General features: G+C 39.1%; 1 protein-coding gene across 1 annotated transcript in view; it reads right to left on the bottom strand.

Annotated features, from left to right (window-relative positions):
• Positions 1 to 2,956: 2,956 nt before the first annotated feature.
• Positions 2,957 to 25,000, bottom strand: part of LOC135214735 (actin-related protein 8-like) — a gene marked incomplete in the record, with an annotated part of 206,757 nt that continues 184,713 nt past the window's right edge. Inside the window, 4 exon segments of the mRNA XM_064249074.1 lie at positions 2,957 to 3,656; positions 17,761 to 17,889; positions 21,509 to 21,704; positions 22,740 to 22,961. Coding sequence (XP_064105144.1) covers positions 3,484 to 3,656; positions 17,761 to 17,889; positions 21,509 to 21,704; positions 22,740 to 22,961 — 720 coding nt within the window.

Below are 25,000 nucleotides of genomic sequence, written 5' to 3'. Positions count from 1 at the left end.
TACATAAACAAACCTACCGCAAATTACAGTAGTTATTTTAGATGTGCTCTGCTATCATCCTAAAGCACTTTACTAATGTAATATCCTTTCAAAATCATCCTACAACAGAAATATATCAATAAAATATGCAGTTGCACAGTACACAACATGCAAATCACAGGATGCTAAGGTGACCCAACATCCCACTTTGCTTTCTAGCATCACCAGAGTTGTGTGTGTAGTGATTGCATCGCATTCCAAATTGTGCATAGGTACATGTGTACAGTGCATATCTTCATGGATTGTACAAGCATAAGATGCCTCACAAATGCCTTGCTTCTTCTACAGTTTATGGGAAGAGCCTAAACATCAGAGGAAGGTTATGGCGCATGAAGAGAGGGCAGAAGTTATTGCTAAGTAATAAAAAAATTATGCTGAAGTAACTGACCATCAAGGCATGCCCGAGAGTGTTGTCTACTTGATCGAGAAGGAGGAAAATGTCGCCACCATCATTTATTTACTCTCTGACCCCGTGCTGGCAGCGAGTTTGGAACAATTTAAAGGTCTGTCCCAAATTCTTAGAAAAGGCAGGGAGCTGCAGAAGTTGACAGAAACATGGATCCTATTAAGCAAGACTCCATAAATGTTTCAAATGCCATTGATGCTGCCATGGAGCCCTATAAATAACTCTCCATCAGCATGAAGAAGTATATGGCCATGATGCTGTCTCCTGAAACTCCTGAAGAAGTCTATGAAGTGACTGAAGTGCCTCCTGAAGGAGGGGAAGAGGCACCCTCAGAGGAGATGCAACCCCTCTGTTTTGCTGTGCAGTCATATCATCACGCATTTATCAGACTGCACAACTAATTCATCATCATCATCTTCAATCAACACCGATCACTGGTGAGTAACCATATGATATACTAAACATTTTTAATATGCATATGTATTTTTGTCTCTCCCTCTCTCTCTTATGAATTACCAATGTTTCTCTTGTAAAAGAAAATGGGATGGCATGAATAATATTGTAATATAGTTTGGGGAACTTAATTAGTTTTTGCACAGTTGTAAACCATGCATATTTTTAAGGGTAACATTGTAACATAACTATGAAATTACATTAAAGTGTTTTAGGATTATAATTTAGGGTATATTTGATGTTTCAACTATTGAAATAGGCAGTTATAAGCATTTTTGAAGGGTCTTTCGTGTTTGAACTATTAAAATCTTAACTTTATGAACATCTATGTATGAGAGCCTATCCTTGCCATGATACGTCAAGTGTGTGAGCCAAGATAATGGACAGATAGATGATTGACCCCCTTTTGATGCACTGCAAAAAGGCAAGTGTGACAGACACACTAACAGAAAGACAACCAGACTGGTAATTATTTCCTTTCAACATGAACTGTGCACAATAATCTACATAAATTCCAATTTTGACTGCACTGACAAGGTTAGTGTGAAAAACACAGACATTCAGACAGATGAATGATCTTCCATGCTCATCTATGCTTGATAGTCTACAAAGTTTGAATGAATCTCTTCAACCATGTAGGATGAATCACCAAAACAAATTTAGAGTGACAGACACAAATAATGAGACAGAGAAGACAATCTCCCTTTTAACATATCTATACATGACTATCTATCTTCATACCACAGTTGACCAGAAGGCCTTAACCCATGTATGAACAGTTGCAATGACAAGATGCAAGAAATTTAGACAGAGGAAAATACTGAAAAATATTGCCCACCCTACTTTGTTGATGGGGAATACAAGAACAGTGCATATGTACAGGTTTTAATTGCCTAAAAGTACATCATAACACAAAGTTACTCTTCAAACATTTTATTTGAAAGCACAGACAGTTCTCACTAAAATAAAAATAAAAAGTACAGTTCATTATGAATATTAGTCAGTATTCATTAAGCTGACATTTACTTTAACTATCAAGGACTATACATATATTATATTACATTTACCATAGTATGTACATCATTATACTCCCAGTAAGGCAATCGCTTTGTATACAGAAACCCACATACAGGGCAATTGCTTTGTATACAGAAACCCACATGCACACCCGTACATACAGTAAACAGTTTTATATATGTTACCATTATTTATAGCTGAGAATAAGTAAAGAAACCATTGGGATGAATGAATGTAATGAGTAAAAAACTAATGGGAAAAAGTAGTAATAGTGATTTGATTCAGTTAAATGCCCAAACAGAAAAATGGGAGTTAAATAATGAGCGAATACTCTATTCAGTAAAATTATCCTTTCATGTCCTCTCTCTCCTATTCACTAATTAGAAGAGGAACCTATTTGATTTTATAATAGTTAACATTCTCATATTTACTATACTGTTCCCCAGACCTACAAGTACATCCTCTCTGTTCTCTACATTTGACTGCTATTGAAGATACTACTCATTCCATTACTGCAAGAAGGAATTCTCTTCAGTCTCCATTTGCATCTACTGTTCTTTTCACAAGATTCCCCCTTGAATTACCATTCCTTCCCTATTTTATCTATTCTTTGTCTTTACTCTTCTCTTTTGTCATAAATACAAAATTTTCTCCTCATCACTATGCCTCTAACTGCAACTTCCCACCTATTACTATTGTTAATTCTTCACACAATATGCATAACCACAAAATGTCCAGCCGACTCAGTGACCATATACATACTATCTTGAATTTTATATTACTTACTCCTGTCATTCATCCGTCTTCTCTCTATATGTTATTCTTAACTTTTAATTAACAAATCACTGTCGAAATTACAAGCATGCTAAGTTATGTAAGACAAGATTAAGTCAGTATGTACCTGGATTGCAAGGAATGCTTCCATAGGCTACGTTTTAATGTAATCCATAGAACACATTTTGAGGGGGAATATGAAAATTATATCTTTATATGCAATGTGCTGGAAAATCTGTATAACTGAGGGGTTAATAATAGGCTGAGTAACAAAAATTTTTATTTTGTTAAACAAAGATAAATTACAGTACAGTATATCTAGACTTAAAAACCTATTTAATACATTAAGTCTGGTTACCAGATATTTATACCCTTCACATGAATCAGTCGGTGAACAGAACTGTACCATATTTTCAACGAAATCAGATCCCAAAAATAAATTCTATACATAAATGCTATGAATGTTATCTTTTTGAAAATAGTACCACAGCCATCAGAAACTTCAGAAAAAAATTCTTGCACTTCATGTTACTTCTTAGTAACTAAATGGTCAAATAGCCCCAGAGTATCTCACCCAAATTATATTTTCATTATGAGAATACTACGTACTTGACAAGATCACTCTACATTTAGTTATTTTTAATTAAAGTAACATGAACCACCTTTCAAAGGTTGTAAATAACAAATTTCAAGATACTGTACGTGTTACTCACTAAAATTAAATAATTCTTAGAAAATATGAAATACAAGAATAGAAATAATATAAATTCAAAGTTAACTTCAAAAGTGTAGCATTACCATATAAAAGGACACTTTTCTCTCAAAACTTTAACCCCATACTTGTTCCATTCAGCTTGCTGTATCCATAATTCGCTACTGCCTTCTAAGCAAGTCATAAGAGCTGCTCCTTTCCATGCTGTCATACTTGGATCCATATCCTTTGCTCGAGTGATAATCTCAATTTGCTCTGCGAAATTTGAAGTTCCACATAAGAAAACTTGGTCATACTTTTCAATCATGGTAAGCATGCTAACAAACAAAGTTTTAAATTTTCAAAATCTATATGTATACACAAAAAGGCTGAGCAAGTTTGGTTTGTTTTTTTACAAATTGAACTAAACATTTTAAATGGCTATACTAAAGGGGAGGAATTGGGAAGGATTCCTAACAAGTATGGAACAAAACCTACTGTCTCCTTGACTAGTTTCAGACTGAAGTTTTGTTCTGAAAGAACCAGTTGTGCCCAACTGGGTGGGATTAAGAACCTTGTCAGGAAGTAATTTTTTGTATCCACAATGTCAAATGTTTAAAGATTATAAATTTACATAATGTACAAAGCACTGCTTCTTTGAAGCATATATCTATTTAGGTGGAAAGGTGCCTGATGCAAAAAATAACTTGATAATTATGATGATCATTATTTAATCAAGAAAACATATGCTTTTAACCATTCCCAGATGCTAAATGTTTTAAAGACTATAGGTAAAGCAGGTTCCTGTAAGTTTGGAAAGATAGGAAATTCATTTAGGTTGATAAAACTATCCATTTATAATATAAAATGTTCTGCCAACACTGTAGAGGGATGGAAAGTGTGTTGAGTTACTTTATGAAAGGTGAAAAGAAGAAATGAAAATGGAAAATAGACAATCTTATACATGCCTACCTTTGTCTCTAATATCCCAGGCTCACCACTGTATCAAACACAAGGCAGTAAACCATACAGACTGTGGATCCTTAAGCACAGTAAGTCTAAACCAATATCTTCACTTTCTTGTGTAAACAACACAATGTGTTCTTTGAAACTTGTTTTTCCTTTTGCTCAAGGTTGGAAGCAGTATTTGGTCATCCAGGTAAAGCTTTATAGCCATTATCTAAAAGAACAAACAGGCCTCTTCACTACTGGTGACACAAAACAGAAGAAATGGCAGAAATGTGGCATAGTCCTGGCTACTTGTCAAACAACATAAACACGGATAACCAAACTCTACCTCTTGATGGAAATTAAGGGTGTATTAAAGTCAATTATCTTGACACCCCTTCCACTGCATCAACCACAGAATATGTTCTTGGCCTCGTAGAGGTCGCTAGTTGATGCCTTGCTAGATAACTTATGTGTGAGAATACAAAAGGTGTCTAAATTGTCGAGGAATAAGCAACAGTGTGGTTGGTTACAGAGGTTCTTCCAGATTAGGAGTTTCCTGGGACTCTTCAACACCACGGGTAGAAAATCAGTAAACCACACCTATTCTGATCAAAGGGAGTTATTAAAATCTCATGTTATCAAAGGCATGGAGATATCCATGTAACTGCTTAATTAAGTCATACAGAGAAAGGCATAGATATCAAGGTCAACCTACATCTATCCTCTTGGCAGTTGGGTCCAGCCAACAGACGCTTATGGTTCAGGCCTGTCACTAACAGATCTACCAACAGATTGACCCACATGTGACAAAAAACCTTGCTGATCTCAAAATTCAGACCACTCTAACAACAAAATTTTATCTCCCATAATCATTGTTGGCTATCATGGTGTGTCTTCCAGGATAAGCTTCGCACTATGCCAATCTTGTCTGCCTCTGCCCTCACTAAGATCTTTGCTGCCACAGGATGTAAAGTCTGCTTGAGTGCTGCTCTGATTTCAAGAGTAGACACCATCAGTGAGCTGGAGCTATCATGCATGTTTTTTTCTAGCAATTACTGGATAAATGCTTGGAGGCCTAAAAATCTGGTCCTCCAGTAAAATACCACTAGGGAAGATGCTATTGATTGATGGAAGAGCTGTTCAACAGAGTATAGCTGTGGACCTGATTGAACCCTATTACCCTGATGACAATAGACTTTGCTACAAGGTACCTATAGGCACACCCTAAAATAAAAACTGAGTGAGTAGCTGAGGTATTACTTGAGGTTTTTAGCAGGGAAAGATTCACCAAGGAAAGGCTGCGACCAAAGTGTGTACCCAGTTTACTTCTGAGATGATGAGGGAAGTGAACCATCTGTTGAGCACCAATTATTTACAACCCCATATAACCCAAGATGCAATGGGTTGTGAAAAAGGATCAAAACTGTACAGAAATCTGTGCTGAAGATGTTCCAGTAGAGGGTCCATATAATAATTATTATTATTATTCAGTAGATGAAACCTGTTTATATGGAACAAGCCCACAGAGGCCACTGACTTGAAATTCAAGCTTCCATAGAATATGGTGCTCATTAGGAAAAAGTAAGAGGAAGCAACGGGGGAAATACAGAAAGAGATCCCACTTATTAAAAAATAAAAAATAAATTAATAACTATATGAAAATGTATTAAAATGTAAAAAGAATAGTACTGTGGTACAGAGGTGCCAGAAGCATCACTACAAGTAGAGGACCCAAGACTGGTGGTTCAAGGTGGGACACAGTGTCAGTGTTAATACCAATGGTGACAAACATACTGATGTTTCAGTGGAGAAGACCTTGCAAAGTCAAGGTGGTGGTTACCTGCATGAACTAAAAGGTTGATATCAGCAAAAAATTGGAGACTCTTTATGTGAACAGCCTAACTGGCTGCAACAAGAGTGGATTGAACTATATGTGAACAGCCTGACTGACTACAACAAGAAGGAATTGAATGAAGCAGTAGCAGCTGTTATTAAAGGGAGAAGCTGACAAGGACCAAGTAATCCTGGATGAGGGTTGGTTGGAATTTTGACTGCTGAAGGGACAACAGATGTCTTGAGGTGTCAATGTTAGTGGCAACTTAAGCATGCAGCAGAAGAGGTAGGTATTGGAGTTGCTTGAGGAATGCCAAGACATTTTTATTAGTAATCAAGGAAGGACTTCACTTGGAAAAAACATAATTGAAGTAATGATGGAGCACTTAGTTAGACCAAAGATGTATCTTACAATATCCTACTTGGGAACTGACCCATGGGGATGATGATCCGATGCTCAAGATGGGAATCGTTAAAAGATTGTCTGCATAATGTTTACCAATAGTGATACTGAAGAAGAAGAATAGATCAAATAGGTTCTACAAGGATTATTAACACCTCAATGTCATAACCAAGTTTGATAATAAACCCATGGGTGATCTTGAGGCTACGATGGTAAAACTTTGAAAAGAAAAATTTTTCATTAAGATGGTCTTGAGCATGGGATATTGACAGATCCCATTGGAAAAAGCATTAAAGAAGACAAAGTTGACCATGTCAAGGGGATAATATTAGTTCAAGAGGATGCCATTCAGATTAATATACTCAGCAGTAACTTTCAACAGAGCGATGAGGAGGATGCTAGTTGGAGCCTAGAAAACTGACCATTTTGTTGATGTGTTAACTCGTACAACATCAAGGTAATAAGAGTCTGAGGGACTAAGGGACCTATTCCAGAGATTTAGGGAAGCACAACTGACTATTTGGTGAGGCCGTAAATGCAACAATGCTAAGATTATTAGACTTCAATAGGACTTTTATTGTGAGGACAGATGCATGAAATGAAGGACTAGGAAGCATACTACGTACTTAGAGAGTCTGCAGATGGCATATTTCTAACTGCTTATGCATGCAGGAAACAACCACAACTACTATACTATCAAATAGGAGTGCCTAGCAATAATATCTGTAGTAGATAGATTCCATTTGTCCTTGTTTGGGTCTGATTTCGTGATACAGACAGACCACAAGCCACTTGTATACATTCAACATTGCAAGACTTACAGTCAGAGGATCATGTAGTGAGCCATAACAATCCAGAGTTACAAGTTTCAAGTAGAGAGCACTCCAGGAATGCTCAAGGTTGGCACAAAATTACCTCAGACAGCTAAATTAAAGAAAATATGAGATAACTTCTTAAGCTGGGGTGTGTTGCTAAAGAAAAATTTACAGGGTCACAACTTTTTTTTTGTATAGTTCCTGTAGCAATGTTTTCTATTGTAGTTTCAATAAACAGATAAACTTATTTTCTTTTACGTTTGAGAAACTTTATTTGTACGTATAACTTAATTTCATACATAAATTTAGTTTGAAGAAAATTTCATTTATTAAGACATTGGTAAAATTCTATTGAAGTTAAAAGAAAAATTATCTCAAATTCTTGTAAGTTTTATGTAATCTGTTTACTCTAGATATTTTCTAACAGCCTGAGTTGACCAGGATTACATAATATCTACTTGTGGTAAAAAAATAAATTTCTGGGCTCAGTCTGTGTCGCTTTGTGAAATATCCCTTTAGTTCATATTTCTAAGGTAAATAATGCTAACATTACCAGAGAAAAATAAAAGAGGGTGATGTCAGAGTATCCGGACTCGCTCACCCTAAATAAAAAGAGGGTGTCGGTATGGTACTGGGGCGAGTGAGACCACTACCACGGACCTCTTGTCATTTAGAATTCTCCTTCACCAAAATCCCCCTCCTCGAGAGAGCTGGTACACAGCCGGCGCCAGCAACTACTACTACACACTCACCCACGCCGACAACAGCGCCTCTCGTGGCCATCCTTTTCGTTAGCGACATCCCGCACACACATGATTTCTTGAGCTCTGTGTTTTGTGCCCTAACTTTTGGATTTTACACCATCATGGAATTCCAAGCTATCGCCGCAGCTAAGTTAAGTATACTGCCGAAAGGTTACACGTATTTTTAGACAGTCAGGATCCGTTTTAACCGTTTTTTAGGTTCATTAACGGCCCTTCCTTGTCTGGTCTCGGGCTCGCCTCGTGTTTATCTTGTAGCTCCTTCGGTCTCCCATACCGTTGTGGTTATTCTGTGCAGTGCCTATGATTATATTATGATTATTTTAAGTGTGGTGCGGGATGTGCTACAATTTTCATGTTTTACATCGTACTATTCGGTAATCCTATGCCTCAGTGTCTTAGCTCTGTGTTCATGCATGCACGTCCCTTTGTCTAGGTCTGTTAGGCAGGTGGGTTATTTCCCACTTTTTCTTTAGTCCAGCCACCCTGGCCATCGCCCTCCGTTTTACGTATCGGCAGAGGCCAGCTCCCGAGTTGTTGGTTTATCTACCTTCCAGGTAGGCGAGCCTAACTTCTCCTGGAAGCCCCTCTCTTTCTCTTACACTTGATTTCCTTCTTTTCTGTTTTATTACGATGTATTTGTTATGTGTTGCATGTTTGAGACGGTTTGCATTAGCCTAGGCTATGTTTTGTCTGTCCCGTTCGCCACGTGGTCCAACCACGTTCACGGTGGGCCAGCTGATCACCACATGCCACCAGCTCAGCCCCCCCACCTTCCTCCCTCCCCATAGCGGGGAGGAGGCAGTCCTCGCTCGCTCACAGTCGCCATGACAACCATCCGAGCACCCCTCCCCTCCTCCTCGCTTCCCAGGGAGGATACGGGAGTTACAGACAAGGGGGGGTCCTGAGTCTGGGTCGTTTACCGCTCTCTCCATGAGTTTCCGGGGGGGGGGGTGGGGGGGGGGGGGGGGGGGTGCTCCGTGCATTCGGGTTGGGTTGGCCACCCCGCCAGCTCGTACGGGGTCCTCTTCGGTTCTCACTGTTGCTCTCTCCTCCCTCGGTCTACCCTCCCCATCCGTTATACGGCGGACTTGGAGCCAGCTCCTTGGAGGGTAGCGGAGAGTAGCCTTGACATGCATCCCACTTTTATTTACGATTTGTGCTGTTACCACTTTCTGCTAGTCTGGCGAAGCACCCGCTCACCATCCGGGTTCTCTGTTTGCTTGCGAAAGTTTTGTACGGCGGAGCTACGCTTCGCTTGCTTTGTTTATCATTTTATTTGTTTTATTTTATTATATTTATTTTATTTTACTTGGGTAATCTTCTTGTGTCTCTCCGCTGTGCTTGTACCCTCACCTCGGTGTACTCTCGAGCAGGCAACTGGTTCGAAGGAAATCTTCGCTCCGGTGTACCGGAGTTTATCGGACCAGTTTACCACGTCCTACGAACTATCTCTCACGGAGTACAGGAGAGGATTATGCCCAGAAAAATTTTCACTCCAATGCAGCGGAGTATCATATCTCTTAGCAGGTTAGCCCTGTTAGTAACTGCCGATACTTATGTATCTGTTCACTTACAGGCTACCAACTGTCAAGAGGCGGGGTGCAACGCCATCCTGCAGGACCCATGCGGTCACGAGGTCTGCCGGACCCATGCTCCCTGTGCCGTCCGCCATAATGATTTGATTGTATGGCATCATGAGGCCTGCTCCATCTGTTATGATCTGGTGGACCAGTTTACTGCCGGAGTAAGTATATACCAGAGTAATATATTTGTAACTGTTCTTGGTATATACTGTTATAAAAGCATATGTTAAGATATATAAGTATTACTTAGTCTTAAGTGTTAATCACATATCTTCGGGGCTTCGTTGTAAGGACTACAATGACCCTTTGTTTCAGGCTACCGCTGTGAAGGACGCCGCGTCAGCTACTTTGAAGGCCTGGGTAGGAGGCTTTGGGAAGAACGTCTCCAAGGGGCAGCCATACATCCTGGACAAGAGTATGGCTGTCCGCCTCTTCCCAGGCGGCAAGTCGACCGGTTACGTCGACCCAGCAGTGGCAGCTCCGTGCATCGCCGCTATTCAACAGCAGGTGGCGCAGGCATTGGTGGAACAAGGGGCCCCGGAGATCGCCGAGGACGTAGCGACTCTTGACCTTAATGTAGAGCCGATGACGGTAGGAGAGAGTGACTTATTAGTTGAGGTAGGTTTGCTAGGAGCTCAAGGGCTTCCCTTGGGCTTATCTGGATCTTCGTCCCCTATTCCTTCTTCTTCTTCTTTTCAAGGCTTTTCCGAGTCGGACATTCCGGCTAGGACGTCATCAGCTTCAGCTATCCCTAAAGTGAAAAGGAAGCGGGAGCAGAAGACCCTGGAGAGGGCGTCTTCTAAGAAGACCTCGTCCTCGTCATCTCATAAGACTCCGGCTCACCAACCCGGAGCAGAGAAATCGAAGTCTTCTTCGACTTCTTACTTGAAAGGGTCTAGAGGCAAGTCCTCTAAGGAGAAGGCCCGTGCTCCCTCTGATCCAGAGCCTTCGACGTCCACCGGAGCGCGTCCAAAGACTCCTGCATCGGTCAGGGACTCTAGTCCCTTCGACGCTGAGGCATTCACCGCAGGTTTTATGCAACAGGTGGGCAATCTAGTCGGTAGTATGATGAATGACAGACTGGATCAGATGCTTGCGCGGATCTCCACCTCGTTTGAGGAGTCAGGTCAGTCAATCCAAAACATCTCGGAGAGACTGACAAACCAGGAAAACCTGTTGGCGGGTCTTAGGGAGAATCCCCCAGCAGTTCTTCCTCAGGCAGGTACTGGAGTACCACCCATGCTGGATTACAAAACTCTCCCTCCCTTCACCATGAGCAATCCTTGGAGGGTCGCAGCCTTTGCCCCCTTCAAGGACGGGATGATTTCCATCCCCGATTGTGGAACTCGAAGAATTGAGGACTTTGAGTTCCACCCCGCCAATCTCCAACCACCTTTCATGGGCTACGCTCGCTTGACGGAGACGGCAATGAGGAGGGATGATAGGATCCCGAAGGAAACTGTTATTTACAGTCGGGATCAAGCCCAGAGGGAATGGGTTAGATGCCTAGAAGAATGGGATTGTACAAACACCAAGCTTCAGGCTTTCAAAAGCCCATTCACCATTTTTGTGTCAGAGGAGGAGACACCGCTCCCCTTTACCACACAGCTGGCAGAGGTAACCATACAGGCCGCCATGAAAGACGAGCCTATACCTCAGCTGAGAGAGTCGGATCCAACATCTCCACTCTTTCCAGGATTTGAGGACCTCTGGGCGGATCTACCGGTTTCCTTCACTATCAGGAAGCTCAAACTGGATTGTGCTATCGAACAATTTGGGGAGAGACTACCGAGGTTGCCGGACAACCTGATCCAAGCGGAGTTTGACGCGAGGACCAGGTTAGGGAGGACCCTGAATGCCCTGGTTATGACAGAGGTTGCCGCCATCACTTATGGGACGGAACCTCTGTTCAAGTTACTGGCAAAGGCTCAAACACAAACCGTACAGTCTGACCTGTACGACTTTGTCGTTGCTAGGCGCAACTGCAGGAAGCACGTCCTGCAGGAAGCCACAATTAGGCATGAGCCAAACAAATTGCTTGCATCATCCATCTGGGGAGCTGATCTCTTCCCCGAATCCATGGTGAACGAGGTTCAGCATGAAGCGACCAGGCTGAATCAGAGCCTTAAGGGTTGCTGGGGACTTTCTGGCAAGAGGAAACCAGAAGGTACCCCCTCAAATGTGAAGAAGCTGAAGAAGACCAGGAAGTTTACACCCTTCCAGGCTACTCAGCAACAGCAAGTGGTTCAGGCAGTTCCCATGTCCTAAGTAGTTCAGCCGTCGACATCAAAGAACCAAAACCAGCCAATTCTCCTGCTGGCGCCCCAAAACCAGCCCTCGACCTCCTATGCTGTATCTCCGGCCTTTAATCCTGTTTTTGAAGGACAGGCATTCCAAGCCTTCAACAGGTTTGGAAAGGGAAGTAGAGCTAGGGGTGCATTTTGCCAGAGGGGTGGCGGAAGGACACCCAGCAGGGGGAGACACTTCCATGGAGGACGTGGAGCACGTCCTGCCCAAAGTCAGTGAGAACCCTCAGGTAGGAGGGAGGCTGTTCCTCTATCGGCACAGATGGGGATTCAGCAATTGGGCACAGAGCATTGTGTCCAAAGGGCTAGGATGGAGTTGGATCAAAGGTCCCCCTCCATCCAAAACATTCCTTCAAGTACCAACAAAGGAATTGACAGAGTATGCACAAGAGCTCCTTCAGAAAGGAGTAGTATCAAGAGTCAAACATTTAAAGTTTCAAGGACGCTTGTTCAGCATGCCAAAGAAAGGCTCAACAAAACGAAGAATAATTTTAGACTTGTCCCGTCTAAACTTATTCATTCGTTGCGAGAAGTTCAAAATGCTGACTATCTCGCAGGTGCGGACCTTACTTCCCCGTGGGGCCGTCACCACCTCTATCGATCTTACAGACGCATACTATCATATCCCAGTTGCGAGGCACTTCCGTCCATATCTAGGCTTCAGGCTAGGAAATCAGGCATTCTCCTTCAAAGTTATGCCCTTCGGGCTGAACGTAGCCCCCAGGGTATTCACGAAGATAGCAGAATCAGTAGTCCAACAACTAAGATCCCAGGGGATAATGGTAGTAGCGTATCTGGACGATTGGCTCATTTGGGCAACAGCTGTCGAGGAATGCCTCAAAGCCACAAAGTAATAGAGTTTCTGGAACATCTGGGGTTCCAAATAAACAAGATCAAATCCAGGCTTACGCCGGAATCTCGTTTTCAGTGGCTCGACATTCAGTGGGACCCAAACTCCCAAGTCTCGAGACAAGTTGTCAGGCATCCCGCCGATTCTTCGCAAACGTCTCCGTCCCTGGGCAGAGACCAAAAATCTGTCCAAATCAGTTCCTCTCCAATTCCCTCCTCCGGCGTTGGTCATCCACACGGACGCCTCTCTGAGTGGGTGGGGAGGATACTCCCAATTCAAGAAAGTTCAAGGGACTTGGTCGCCTCAGTTCCGCCGGCTTCACATAAACGTACTGGAAGCCATGGCAGTATTCCTCACACTAAAAAGGCTTCTTCCAGCCAAGAATTCCCATGTCAAGCTGGTATTAGACAGTGCAGTAGTAGTACTCTGCATCAACAGAGGAGGATCCAAGTCAAGGCATGTCATGTCATGATAGCCATCTTCTCTCTAGCAGCCAAGTACAAATGGCACCTATCCTCCACTCATCTGGCAGGAGTAAGGAACATGATAGCAGACGCTCTGTCTCGCTCAGTTCCTCTAGAATCGGAGTGGTCCCTGGACAGGCGCTCATTCCAGTGGGTGTGCCAAAAGGTCCCAGGCCTCCAGGTGGATCTTTTTGCGTCACAATCCAACCACAAGCTCCCTTGCTATGTGGCTCCCAACCTGGACCCTCTGGCCTATGCCACAGACGCCATGTCCATAGATTGGAATCAATGGAGGAAGATATACATCTTCCCTCCAGTGAATCTTCTATTGAAAATCCTGAACAAGCTCAGGTCATTCAAGGGACAAGTGGCTCTAGTAGCCCCGGATTGGCCCAAGAGCAATTGGTACCCTCTCCTTCTGGAATTGTGTCTCTGGCCTCAAAGGATTCCGGACCCCAAACTGTCTCAGTCAGTACAAATGAGGACTGTGTTTGTTCCCTTCCTCAGGAACTCTCAAAACCCTAACTTTATGGACTTCATGAAGTTCGCGGCTAAGAGAGATGCGAATATCGATCCCCAGAATATCCTTTTCTTAGAATCGGATAAAAGGGAATCAACATTGCGCCAATATGACGCAGCAGTTAAAAAACTGGCAAATTTCCTGAAGGAAACGGATTCTCGAACCATGACAGTTAATTTAGTTATATCCTTTTTCAGATCCCTGTTTGAAAAAGGTCTAGCAGCTGGTACTATTACAACCAATAAGTCAACTTTAAAGAAAATCTTCCAGTTTGGCTTTAAGATAGACTTAACAAACTCTTACTTTTCGTCTATCCCTAAAGCTTGTGCTAGGCTCAGACCTTCAGAAAGACCTAGTTCAATTTCATGGTTCTTGAATGACGTTCTCAAACTGGCTTCAGATACTGACAACGATTCATGCAATTATATGATGATATTAAGGAAAACATTATTCTTACTAAGTCTGGCCTCAGGAGCCAGGATATCTGAACTGTCGGCCCTTTCCAGAGACTCTGGACATGTGGAATTTCTCCCTTCAGGAGAAGTTCTATTATCTCCAGATCGTAGTTTTTTGGCTAAAAACGAGGATCCCTTGATGAGATGGGCCCCTTGGAAGGTCCTCCCTCTTCCTCAAGACCCTTCTCTATGTCCGGTGACGACCTTACGAGCCTATCTGTCCAGGACATCCTCTAGGTCCTCAGGCCCCCTTTTTATAAGGGAAAAAGGTGGCACTATTTCCTTAAAAGGGATCAGGCAACAAATCCTATATTTTATTAAACAAGCCAATCCTGATTCATTTCCTAGAGCCCATGACATCAGGGCAGTAGCCACCTCTATTAATTACTTTCAGCATATGAATTTCGATGATTTAATAAAGTACACTGGCTGGAAATCGCAGACAGTTTTCAAACGTCACTACTTGAAATCCTTGGAATCTCTTAAATTTCCGGCAGTGGCAGCAGGAAACATAGTTTCCCCTGATACCTAGTAGTTGTAGTCGAAGATCCAGATCTCCTTTCTACCTGCCTCACTAATATTTTCCTTTAACCCTACCGTCAGGCTCAATCCTATTTGAGCCTTAGCTGCCTAAAAAGGCTATGTATCGTGATGTGTCCCTTATTTTTTTGCTAGGGTCACTCACACCTGTAAATAGTTTGCCAATTGAGGTTATTTTGTGATATTCTCCCTTATTTTTATGCTAGGGAGACTCACTTGTATAGTTTTAAGCTATCATAAGTTAGCCTAAGAGTAATTTTAAGTTCTGTTATGTATTTTAAGGCTAACGCACATTATATTATACTAGTTTAGATTTAAATATGATAACTTTGTAATTAAGTTGAAAACTAGATTATAATTATTTTGTTTTACTTTTGTGTTTTCTTGAGACCTTCTACTGTTTCTTTCCCAATCTTGTGCTAATTCTCTGGTACTATTTCACAAAGCGACACGGACTGAGCCCAGAAAAGGGATTTTGACGAAGGAAAAATCTATTTCTGGGCAAGGGCCCGTGTCGCCCAGTGAAATCCCCCCCGTTTATCTCCCACCCTTGCGCCCAAGATTGGTCCTCTAATGTCAAGGATGGCCACGAGAGGCGCTGTTGTCGGCGTGGGTGAGCGTGTAGTAGTAGTTGCTGGCGCCGGCTGTGTACCAGTTCTCTCGAGGAGGAGGATTTTGGTGAAGGAGAATTCTAAATGACAAGAGGTCCGTGGTAGTGGTCTCACTCGCCCCAGTACCATACCGACACCCTCTTTTTATTTAGGGTGAGCGAGTCAGGATACTCTGACATCCCCCTCTTTTATTTTTCTCTGGTAATGTTAGCATTATTTACCTTAGAAATATGAACTAAAGGGATATTTCACTGGGCGACACGGACCCTTGCCCAGAAATAGATTTTTCCTTCGTCAAAATCCCTTATATGGAACAATGAGAATTGGAGCAACTAAATATAATGGTTAATGTGAAGAGGAAAGAAAGCAGCAGACAGACATAAGGCATAAGGCAATTCTGACATCCTCCCGGTTGTCTACAGCAGAAAATAGAATTCTGCAGTCATACTTCAGTTAATGGACTTAATTCATTCTCGAAGGCTGTCCATTAGCTGAACTATCCTTAAACCAAGCAAATTTTTCTTAAAAGAAATAATGGGAATTGGATTAATCCCTTACAGACTTCCATAAATACAATAACAGCATTTTAACTCAAATTTAATGGGCCTAGCAAACAGAAATTATACACAAGAACCTAAAAAAGTCAACACGTAACCAGTAACTGGGAGAGCTGATGGCCTATGTAGATGGTGGTGAGGAATGGGGAAGAGGAGAAATGTTACTGTCTGGAAGGGGAGTCCCCTTCCTTTATAACAGCAGGCAATTGTGCTTTTGGGGTTGTTTCTCTTTTCTGTTTCTTACTACTGTTTTCTTCTTGAGACTTGCTATGTATCTTTCTCACTGAAAATCTATTCAATGATGTTGTTTTTTCCAGCATTGTTATATGTTCCTAAAGTGAGAGACAGTGCTGTCATTCAGTTGTATAGTTTTTCACAGCTTTGTCAAAGTGGATTTTTCAAGGAAACTATGTACTGTAGGCCCTTCTATTTTTGACACATTTCCTACCTTACCCTTTCTGCTCTTAAAACAATTCTCCAGCTACTGTCTGTTGCTGCTCTTTCTGAAGGATGTGAGGTTCTTTTGTAGTGAGCTTTGCATTGTACTCCTCCATCAACTCATTCAAATCATCACCACTGACCTCCACACCAATGAACTTTTCCAGAGACAACAACAAACTCATCTCTGCTGGCATCACAATTACAGGCAGAATTTATCAGAGATATGCACTGAGCAAGACCCACACCATAGACTGAACTCTTCCCTTTGTTTCAGCTGGGAACTGTACACTACATGTGATCCCATGTATGTCCTAGCTGGTCAACTTTTCTGTTCTTTAACCAACAAACATCCATTGACAGAGCAGATTTTTCTTTGAACAAAACGTCCTTTAATCAAATTGTCATGCAAAAGACTATAACTGTATTTCAGTTAGCTGTGTTAGCTGGACACAAAGGGCCATTCTAAGAAAAAGGCTGCCTATCAACTAGTGTCAAACCAAATCGAGTTACAAGTGGGCAAGTGAAAATCACTGTAAGCAAGTGTTAAATAAAATCTTATTTTTATCTCTTATCAAGTATTTTAATCACACATTTTGAAGCCACAGGCCACTACTACCATAGAGTTTTTTTATCACTAATATATGAAAAATCTATAAAGAAATAGGTGAGATAAAGTAGAAGGCAAACATCAAATGCAGTCAAGCAAACTAGCATAGATCACTATCAACAACCAAAGAACAGGTATTATTGGAGCAAAGATCGTATGATGAAAATACAGGTTGACTTTATTATAAGGGAAACTTTGAGTTGCACATACGTAATCAGCTGAATAGGAAAAACACAAGAAAAAAACACCTAATAGTAAAGAGTTTTCAAGAAATCCCAACACACAAGAGGATGCCTGCATGCCTTTCACTGAACCTTCAAACTTGGAAGGTGGATTTTACTTCGGTGAAGGATCACTGCCAAATTTATATGAGCTTTTTTATACATTTCAAAAAGAAATGTGACATATTTTGTAGATACATTATTGGGTTTCTTGCAATTCTTAATTATCAATTTCATTCAAAGACCCAGGTCATCATCCAGGTGAATTCTTAACTGGCTATTCTTATGGTGCAAAAGTAATAAAGTCTAGAAAGACAGTATTTGAATACATTATGAACCAAAAGATTCTCCATTTATTCCAAAAGATTTAAATTCATTGAACTTTCATTTAACCAATGCCAAATTAAAACTGTGATATCACAAAAAAATAAAACCTGGTAAAATGACTGAATTTCTTACCTGGCCTGTATGCAACAGGAATCTGAAGGGCAAGTCTGTTCTGTAGCCATTTTCCTAAGCTTTTGAATTTGGCTCCACCACCAACTATAAGGATGCTACTGTACATTTTACGCTTCATTTCATCAGTTGCTGAAATATCATGAAAATATTTCAAATTTTTGATAACATATGTAATGAACTAAAGATTCTTGATGTCTTACTATGGTGAAATAAGCATAAATGGTTAGATGATAAGATAATCTGCCTCATGCTGAGATTGAACTGAAATATGCTGTACATAAATACGTATTGTAAAAAATATATACTAGCAATGAGAAATTATACAAGCAAAAGTTGTAGAAGGGACTCTGAATCACTGGTAATAGTGGAGTTTTGCCACATAATATGCCAAGTTTCTGATGAAAAAGTAATAAGATTTGGGACTATATCAAGGAAGTTGTTATAATTAACTTGATTAGTATAATATCAGTGCTAGTAAATTCCTTCTGTATTACTGTATCATTATTATCATAACTAGCATCAACACTTGGTATATAAAATTTCTTTAAGAGTTGGTACAAACAATCTTCTTACATATAATGTATTTCAATTACATGCTTAACCCTCTTACGCCGGAGCCCTAAAAATCAAAACGTCTCCCGTGTGCCGGGCCTGGTTTGGAGTGAGCGCGGAAGTGGAAAAAATAATTTTTTCAAAAAATTACAGCGCACGTACTTTTGAAGATTAAGAGTTCATTTTTGGCTCCTTTTTTTGTCATTGCCTGAAGTTTAGAATGCAACCATCAGAAATGAAAAATAATATCATTATCATATGTAAATAATGCGATATATGGTAGCGAAAAAAAAAAATTCATACATAATTGTATTCAAATCACGCTGTGCAGAAAACGGTCAAAGTTAACCAGTTACTTTTTTTTGCGTTGTATTGTACACTAAATTGCAATCATTTTGATATATAATACATTGTAAAACAATAAAAGCAACACCGGAAAAATATTATCACAAAATGATGTACGAATTCGTAACGTGCGGACGCAAAAAAATATTTTTTTCAAAAATTCACCGTAAATCACAATATTGTTCTAGAGACTTCCAATTTGTTTCAAAATTAAGACAAATGATTGAATATTACGATACTGTAAGAGTTTTAGATTAGAATTGCAGATTTCGACCATTTCGGACGAGTTAAATTTGACCGAATGTCGAAATTTTAATATATATATTTTTTCATATGCACATATTTCGAAGATGGAAAAAGCTACAACCTTCAATTATTTTTTATTGTATTCTTCATGAATTTGCGCACATTTTGATATATGAAACTCTATAAAAAGGCTAATATGAAAAGGAGCAAATATTAGGATAATGCCATGTACGTATTTCGGAGACTTGCGGCCGCGAATCGGCGCGCGTAGTGAAGGTAAATATATTTTTCAAAAATTCACCATAAATCACAATATTGTTTTAGAGACTTCAAATTTGTTTCAAAATGAAGAAAAATGACAGAATATTACTAGGCCGTAAGAGTTTTAGCTTACAATTGCGTTTTTCAACTATTTCGGTAGAGTCAAATTTGACCGAATGTGGTTTTTTTTTCTATTTATCGTGATTTATATGCAAATATTTCGAAAAAAAGAGAAAAGCTACAACCTTCAATCATTTTTAGTTGTATTCTACATGAAATTGCGCACATTTTCATATATAAAACTTTATGTAACAGCTAATTTTAAATGGTGCAAACATTTCAACAATCGCACAAAAAAATTCTGATTTTTCGGAGTTACCGCGCGAACGTAATTTTTTTTTTTCATAAATTCACCATTAAATCGAAATATTGTGCTAGAGACTTCCAAGTCGTTGCAAAATGAATGGTAAATGATTGAATATTACTAGAATATAAGAGTTTTAGCTTACAATTGCGTTTTTCGACCATTTCGGTAGAGTCAAAGTTGACCGAAAGTTGAAATTTTTGCACTTAACGTTATTTATATGAAAATATTTCAAAACTGATAAAAGCTACAACCATGGGTTGTTTTTTGTTGTATTGTGCATGAAATTGCGCACATTTCCATATATAAAACTTTATGTAACGGCAAATTTAAAGGGTGCAAACATTAGGACAATCGCACGAAAAAATTTATCGGAAGAGTTATCGCACGAACGTAAGGAAAAAGTTTTTTCATAAATTCACCATAAATCGAAATATTGTGCTAGAGACGTCCAATTTGTTGCAAAATGAAGGCAAATGATTGAATATTACTATAATATAAGAATTTTAGCTTACAATTGCGTTTCTCGACCTTTTCTGTAGAGTCAAAGTTGACCGAAGGTTGAAATTTTTGCACTTATCGTTATTTATATGAAAATATTTCAAAATTGATAAAAGCTACAATCATGAATATTTTTTAGTTGTATTGTGCATGAAATTGCGCACATTTTCATATATAATACTTCATGTAAAGGATAATTTAAAATGGTGCAATAATTATGCCAAAGTGACGAAATAATTTCCGAGATGTGTTACTGATACTTTTTAGTGCGATAAGAAAGAAATTCGCGCTTGCGCGCCTGCGTAGCGATTGTAAACAAAACAACGCCTTGATCCGTGAACTCCTAGCATCCCCCAAGGCGCGTGATACAAAAGTTTTCGGCTGGTAGGCCTATAAGTATTTTTCCGCGAATTTTTAAAAAAACTTTTTTTGAGCCGACGTATGATACGTCCAATCGGCATACGGGAGACATTTTGACTCGACGTTTAATACGTCCAATCGGCGTAAGAGGGTTAATTGGACACAATAAAATGTGGAGTATCTTATGGGATCAGTGTCCAAAGCTGTGATCCAAATGTTTTACTCTACTTGGAGGCTGGATCATGTGAAAAATATTCAGGGACCCGATGAGTGTGACCAGTTTGAAAGTAAAATAAAATGACTCCACTGTAATATTCTTTTTGAATGGAAGCAAACCCTTTTGGCTAGTTCCAGCAGAGTTGGTGAATGTTTCTTCTATAGTAATAGAAAAGCAATATATATCATTGCAACATGTGCGCCATACCATGAATCTGTCCTGTACAATTTCCCTTTAGAAGTGTATAAAGAATTTATTGTACATATGCTTTTATGTGTAAACCTGTCAATATACTGTACTGTAGTGTCTTTTCAAGACTTTTTCAGGTTATAGTTCATTTAGTCTGTCTTGTTAAAATTTTGACTATGGTGTTTTGATATGGTTAAGCTATTACAATAACAATAAAAATAACACAAAGTAATCTTTGGATATTATTCCATAATATGATTCTAACTCACATAATTTCTGTCATCTGTATAACAGTTTCTGAAAATACTTTTAGCAAATTTTGTAGATTTATTTTCATAAAAATGTTGAAGGCTATTTTCTTAAATACTGTATACCTTACTAAATCTTTTTTTCAGTGTCTACTAATCTTCCAACTCAGAATTTTTAAATGATGAAACATGACTATGCTAACATACTAAAGTAATTCAATGGTCTTGTATGATTTAATGAGGAATGATGAATGGATTTCTCTGCAGTGTTCTTCATGGAAATTCTCTTGATATTTTACAACCTATGAAATTAGAAACTAGAACAGTAAGTTACTAAACGATATAAATTATTGAGAACTACAGTTATTGTACGTCAAAAAATAATGATAAGTATTTCTAACTAGCACAATAAAGGAACTTTTTTTCTTAATTATTACAACACAATAGTGAACATCTAAGACTTACGACATCTGTCTATGCTAGCCAGAATTGCTTGTTCCAATGAAAAGAGTTTTTCTACAGAATTAAAAGCGAGAGAGTCAGTGCGCGTAGATTGAGGGACCATTGGCTGATCATCTACAACAATATCTTCCTCTCCTCCATCACCCCCATCCCCACCCCCTGCTTCCAAGGCTTCTGCTGCTTCTCTGCCCCCTCTCCGCTGTGAATAAAAAAAGATACATACAAAACAAACTACATAAATAGCTACACAAGAACCCTTATGTCACATTATTATTATTATTATTATTATTATTATTATATTATTATTATTACTATTGTTATTGTTGTTGTTATTCATAATCACACAACATTCACAGATAACAAGCTGAGATCATGAAATTGCAGAGTAACTTAACACAATAAAATATTCTTATGTATACATGACAAAATAAAAAAAAATGTATAGGACAGACGTTAATATGTAAGCACTACTACTACATGCATTTATACGTGCAAGCCCACACACACATATATACACACAAACTTTTGTATTTGTGGGGGATAGGGACCACAAACACCCGTGCGATCCATGAATACTTGACATCCCACCTCTAAAAATAGCATATCAAAGTCATGTTACATAACCCATAAAAATGTACAGCTTATAACTAAGTGTGAAAACTATTCAAAACTATTTTCAAGTACATCCATTTTCTCTCATACCTTAAACTATCATCCTACACAGAATATACCTTAAACTCTTATCTAAAATACTTTACTATAATTTCAAAGCCATCTTAAAGCATTACCTTTAAAAATATATGGCTTACAACTAAATGTGAAAGCTATTCAAGAGATCCTTATTGTTAAGTACATCCATTTCCCCTCATACAATATTGAGCAGTCCCATTTTCTTTGTACAGTGACTGGGGAAATACTAGGAAGTTAATTATTCTATACAGTACCTTAATATTTAATATGCATTGAAAAATTTTTTTATTGATGGTTTGTTTTGGTTACTTTAATATCAATATTCGAAAATTAGTAAATCACTTTTTATCATAAAAAATGTATTTAGTCATGAAAATAACAAAAAATTTATTTAGTCATGAAAATAACACAAAATATCTTGAAATCTGGACACAACATTATGGTTACCATCCATGTACCAAAGCAGAAAACAATGTATCAATCAGTCATTCCAAGATATATACAGCATTCACACAATATGTAGAAACAGAAAAATACTGCTTACACTTGTCTCCCGAAGGTAGTTTTCATCAAATGGGTCATCAGGATCACCTGGGTTTGGTTTTTGGGTAAGAGTCACTTTTATTCCTGTTATCTTCAGCAAATCTGGATAAAAAAGGCTTAGAGCAGCTACAATCAGTTCATCCCCCATCTGAATAGTATAAGACACTGGGATTTCCCCTGGAGTATGAACAGTAAAAGTATTTTCCTGAGCACCGCACACATTCTGAAACAAAATACTACTTGAATCTCAGTGCACATAAAAACATTAATATTTCGAAGTCAAAGTATATTTTACCAAGTAATTATAAAAAAATAATTCTTCTTGTATTATTCTAACGTGCGGCGCAGTGCCTTCGGAATTGCGAGTCCTCAATTTATGAGTATTAAGAGAGGGTTAAGAGTAAATTCGTTACCAAGGTTTTAATCTTAGATCAGATTCTGAAAAGAAAAACAAAATAATACTAATATCAAGCCTCCAAGTCTACTGTTTCACTCAGACCCGTCTCTCCCCCTCTCTCTAAAGCGAAAATAGGAAGTACAGAAAACCCGACTATCAAACAAGTTTATGATCAAAACCGCTCCCCCCAAAAAACTGCATATGATTAAATTGAAATGAATGAGATAATCATAAGATATCAGATCCTTAATTGAGCTATCCCTTACCAAAGGCACTATGCCTTCAAATCTATTAAGCAAACCCACATAACACAAGCCCCAAAACTCAAATACGTATATAAGTCCATGACATTGTCAAAGTTCCCTGTTTACTTGCGATCTCTCACTGATACATCTAGAGAAAACAAAGAGAGATACATCCAGAGACACAAAGAGAGAGAGAGAGAGAGAAAAAAAAACACATTTTTAGAAATATGCACAGGGAATGATAACTGTGGGATTTTCCCATATTACTCACAAACAAAATATAAAAGAATAAAACTGCAGAGAAATGTAAGAATAAAAATGCAGCAAAACACAAATGATCCAATCTATGCACACATCATAAAAACAATATAAAAGATCACTGTAAAATATATGTGTTGCGACAAATACAACAAAGTTCAAATGGGCTCTGTAAATAACATTTTTTTTTTTACTCACCTTACTGGAAATCGGCAGGAGTCCAAGACTGGGACTCGTTCTACCCATCAAACCAACTTACATACATATTCCCCGCACAGAGCCCTGTCAACACATGTCTCCGTAAAGGGTGCATAACCTCATACTATTCCACTGTGACAGAGACCAAGGGAGAGGCAACCTCAAAAACTATGGATTAAACCATGATTTTCAAATTTTTGAGATGCTGTGATAAGTAGAAACTAATAACTATGGAATGACTTCGTAAGTTACTTATATACAACTATGGATTAGACAATAATATCTGTCATTTTTGGTTACTTTTACGTCACCCCTTCCCTCTCCTTCGCACGCCTCCACTTCCTGTCGGGGTTGGACTTGAAAGGGCATCTGGAGTGTACTATTCTTCTCAGCAACCTTGGAAACTATGGATTAGACACTAATATCTGTTCTTTTCAGTTATTTTTATATGTCACCCTTTCCCACCCCTTTTCACCCTTCCTCCCTATTGGGGCTGAACTTGGTCTTAAAGGACGTCTGGAGTGTTACTATTCTTCTCAGTAATCTTGAAAACTATGGATTAGACACTGTAATATCTGTCGTTTTCAGTTATTTTTTACACATCACCCCCCATCCTTTGGGGTTGAACACAGACTTAAAGGGTATTGGGAGTGTCTATTCATCCCAGCAACCTTAAAAACTATGGATTAGACACTAATATCTGTAGTTTTTGGTTATTGTTTATTACATGTCACCACCTTCTCATCTCACTTTCGTATTGGACTTGAAGGGCATCGTGAGAGTCCCTATTAACCTCAACGATATCGAAAACTATGGATTAGACACTAATATCTGTCATTTTCAGTTATTTTTATGTTTCACATCATTCTCACACCCACCCTTTGGTGCCAGTGATGTCTTACCCCCCGTGGATTCTTTTCCAGATGGTAAGTCATATGTATACCAAGTTTGGTGGAAATTGCTCAATGTGTTTCAAAGTGTACGTGGCACATACATACATGTTTATATGTAAGTGTGTATGTGCCACATATGCTTTCAAACACAATGAGCAATTTCAACCTAACTTGGTATACATATGACTTACCATCTCTAAGATAATACACTAGGGGTAAATCATCACTGGCACCAAAAGGTGAGTGTGAGAATGATGTGAAACATAATAAA

This window comes from Macrobrachium nipponense, chromosome 46 (genome assembly GCF_015104395.2).
Source record: "Macrobrachium nipponense isolate FS-2020 chromosome 46, ASM1510439v2, whole genome shotgun sequence".
In the NCBI taxonomy this organism is placed as follows: domain Eukaryota; kingdom Metazoa; phylum Arthropoda; class Malacostraca; order Decapoda; family Palaemonidae; genus Macrobrachium; species Macrobrachium nipponense.
Note: the sequence above shows the minus strand (reverse complement) of the source record. Positions and strands in the feature narration are given on the sequence as shown.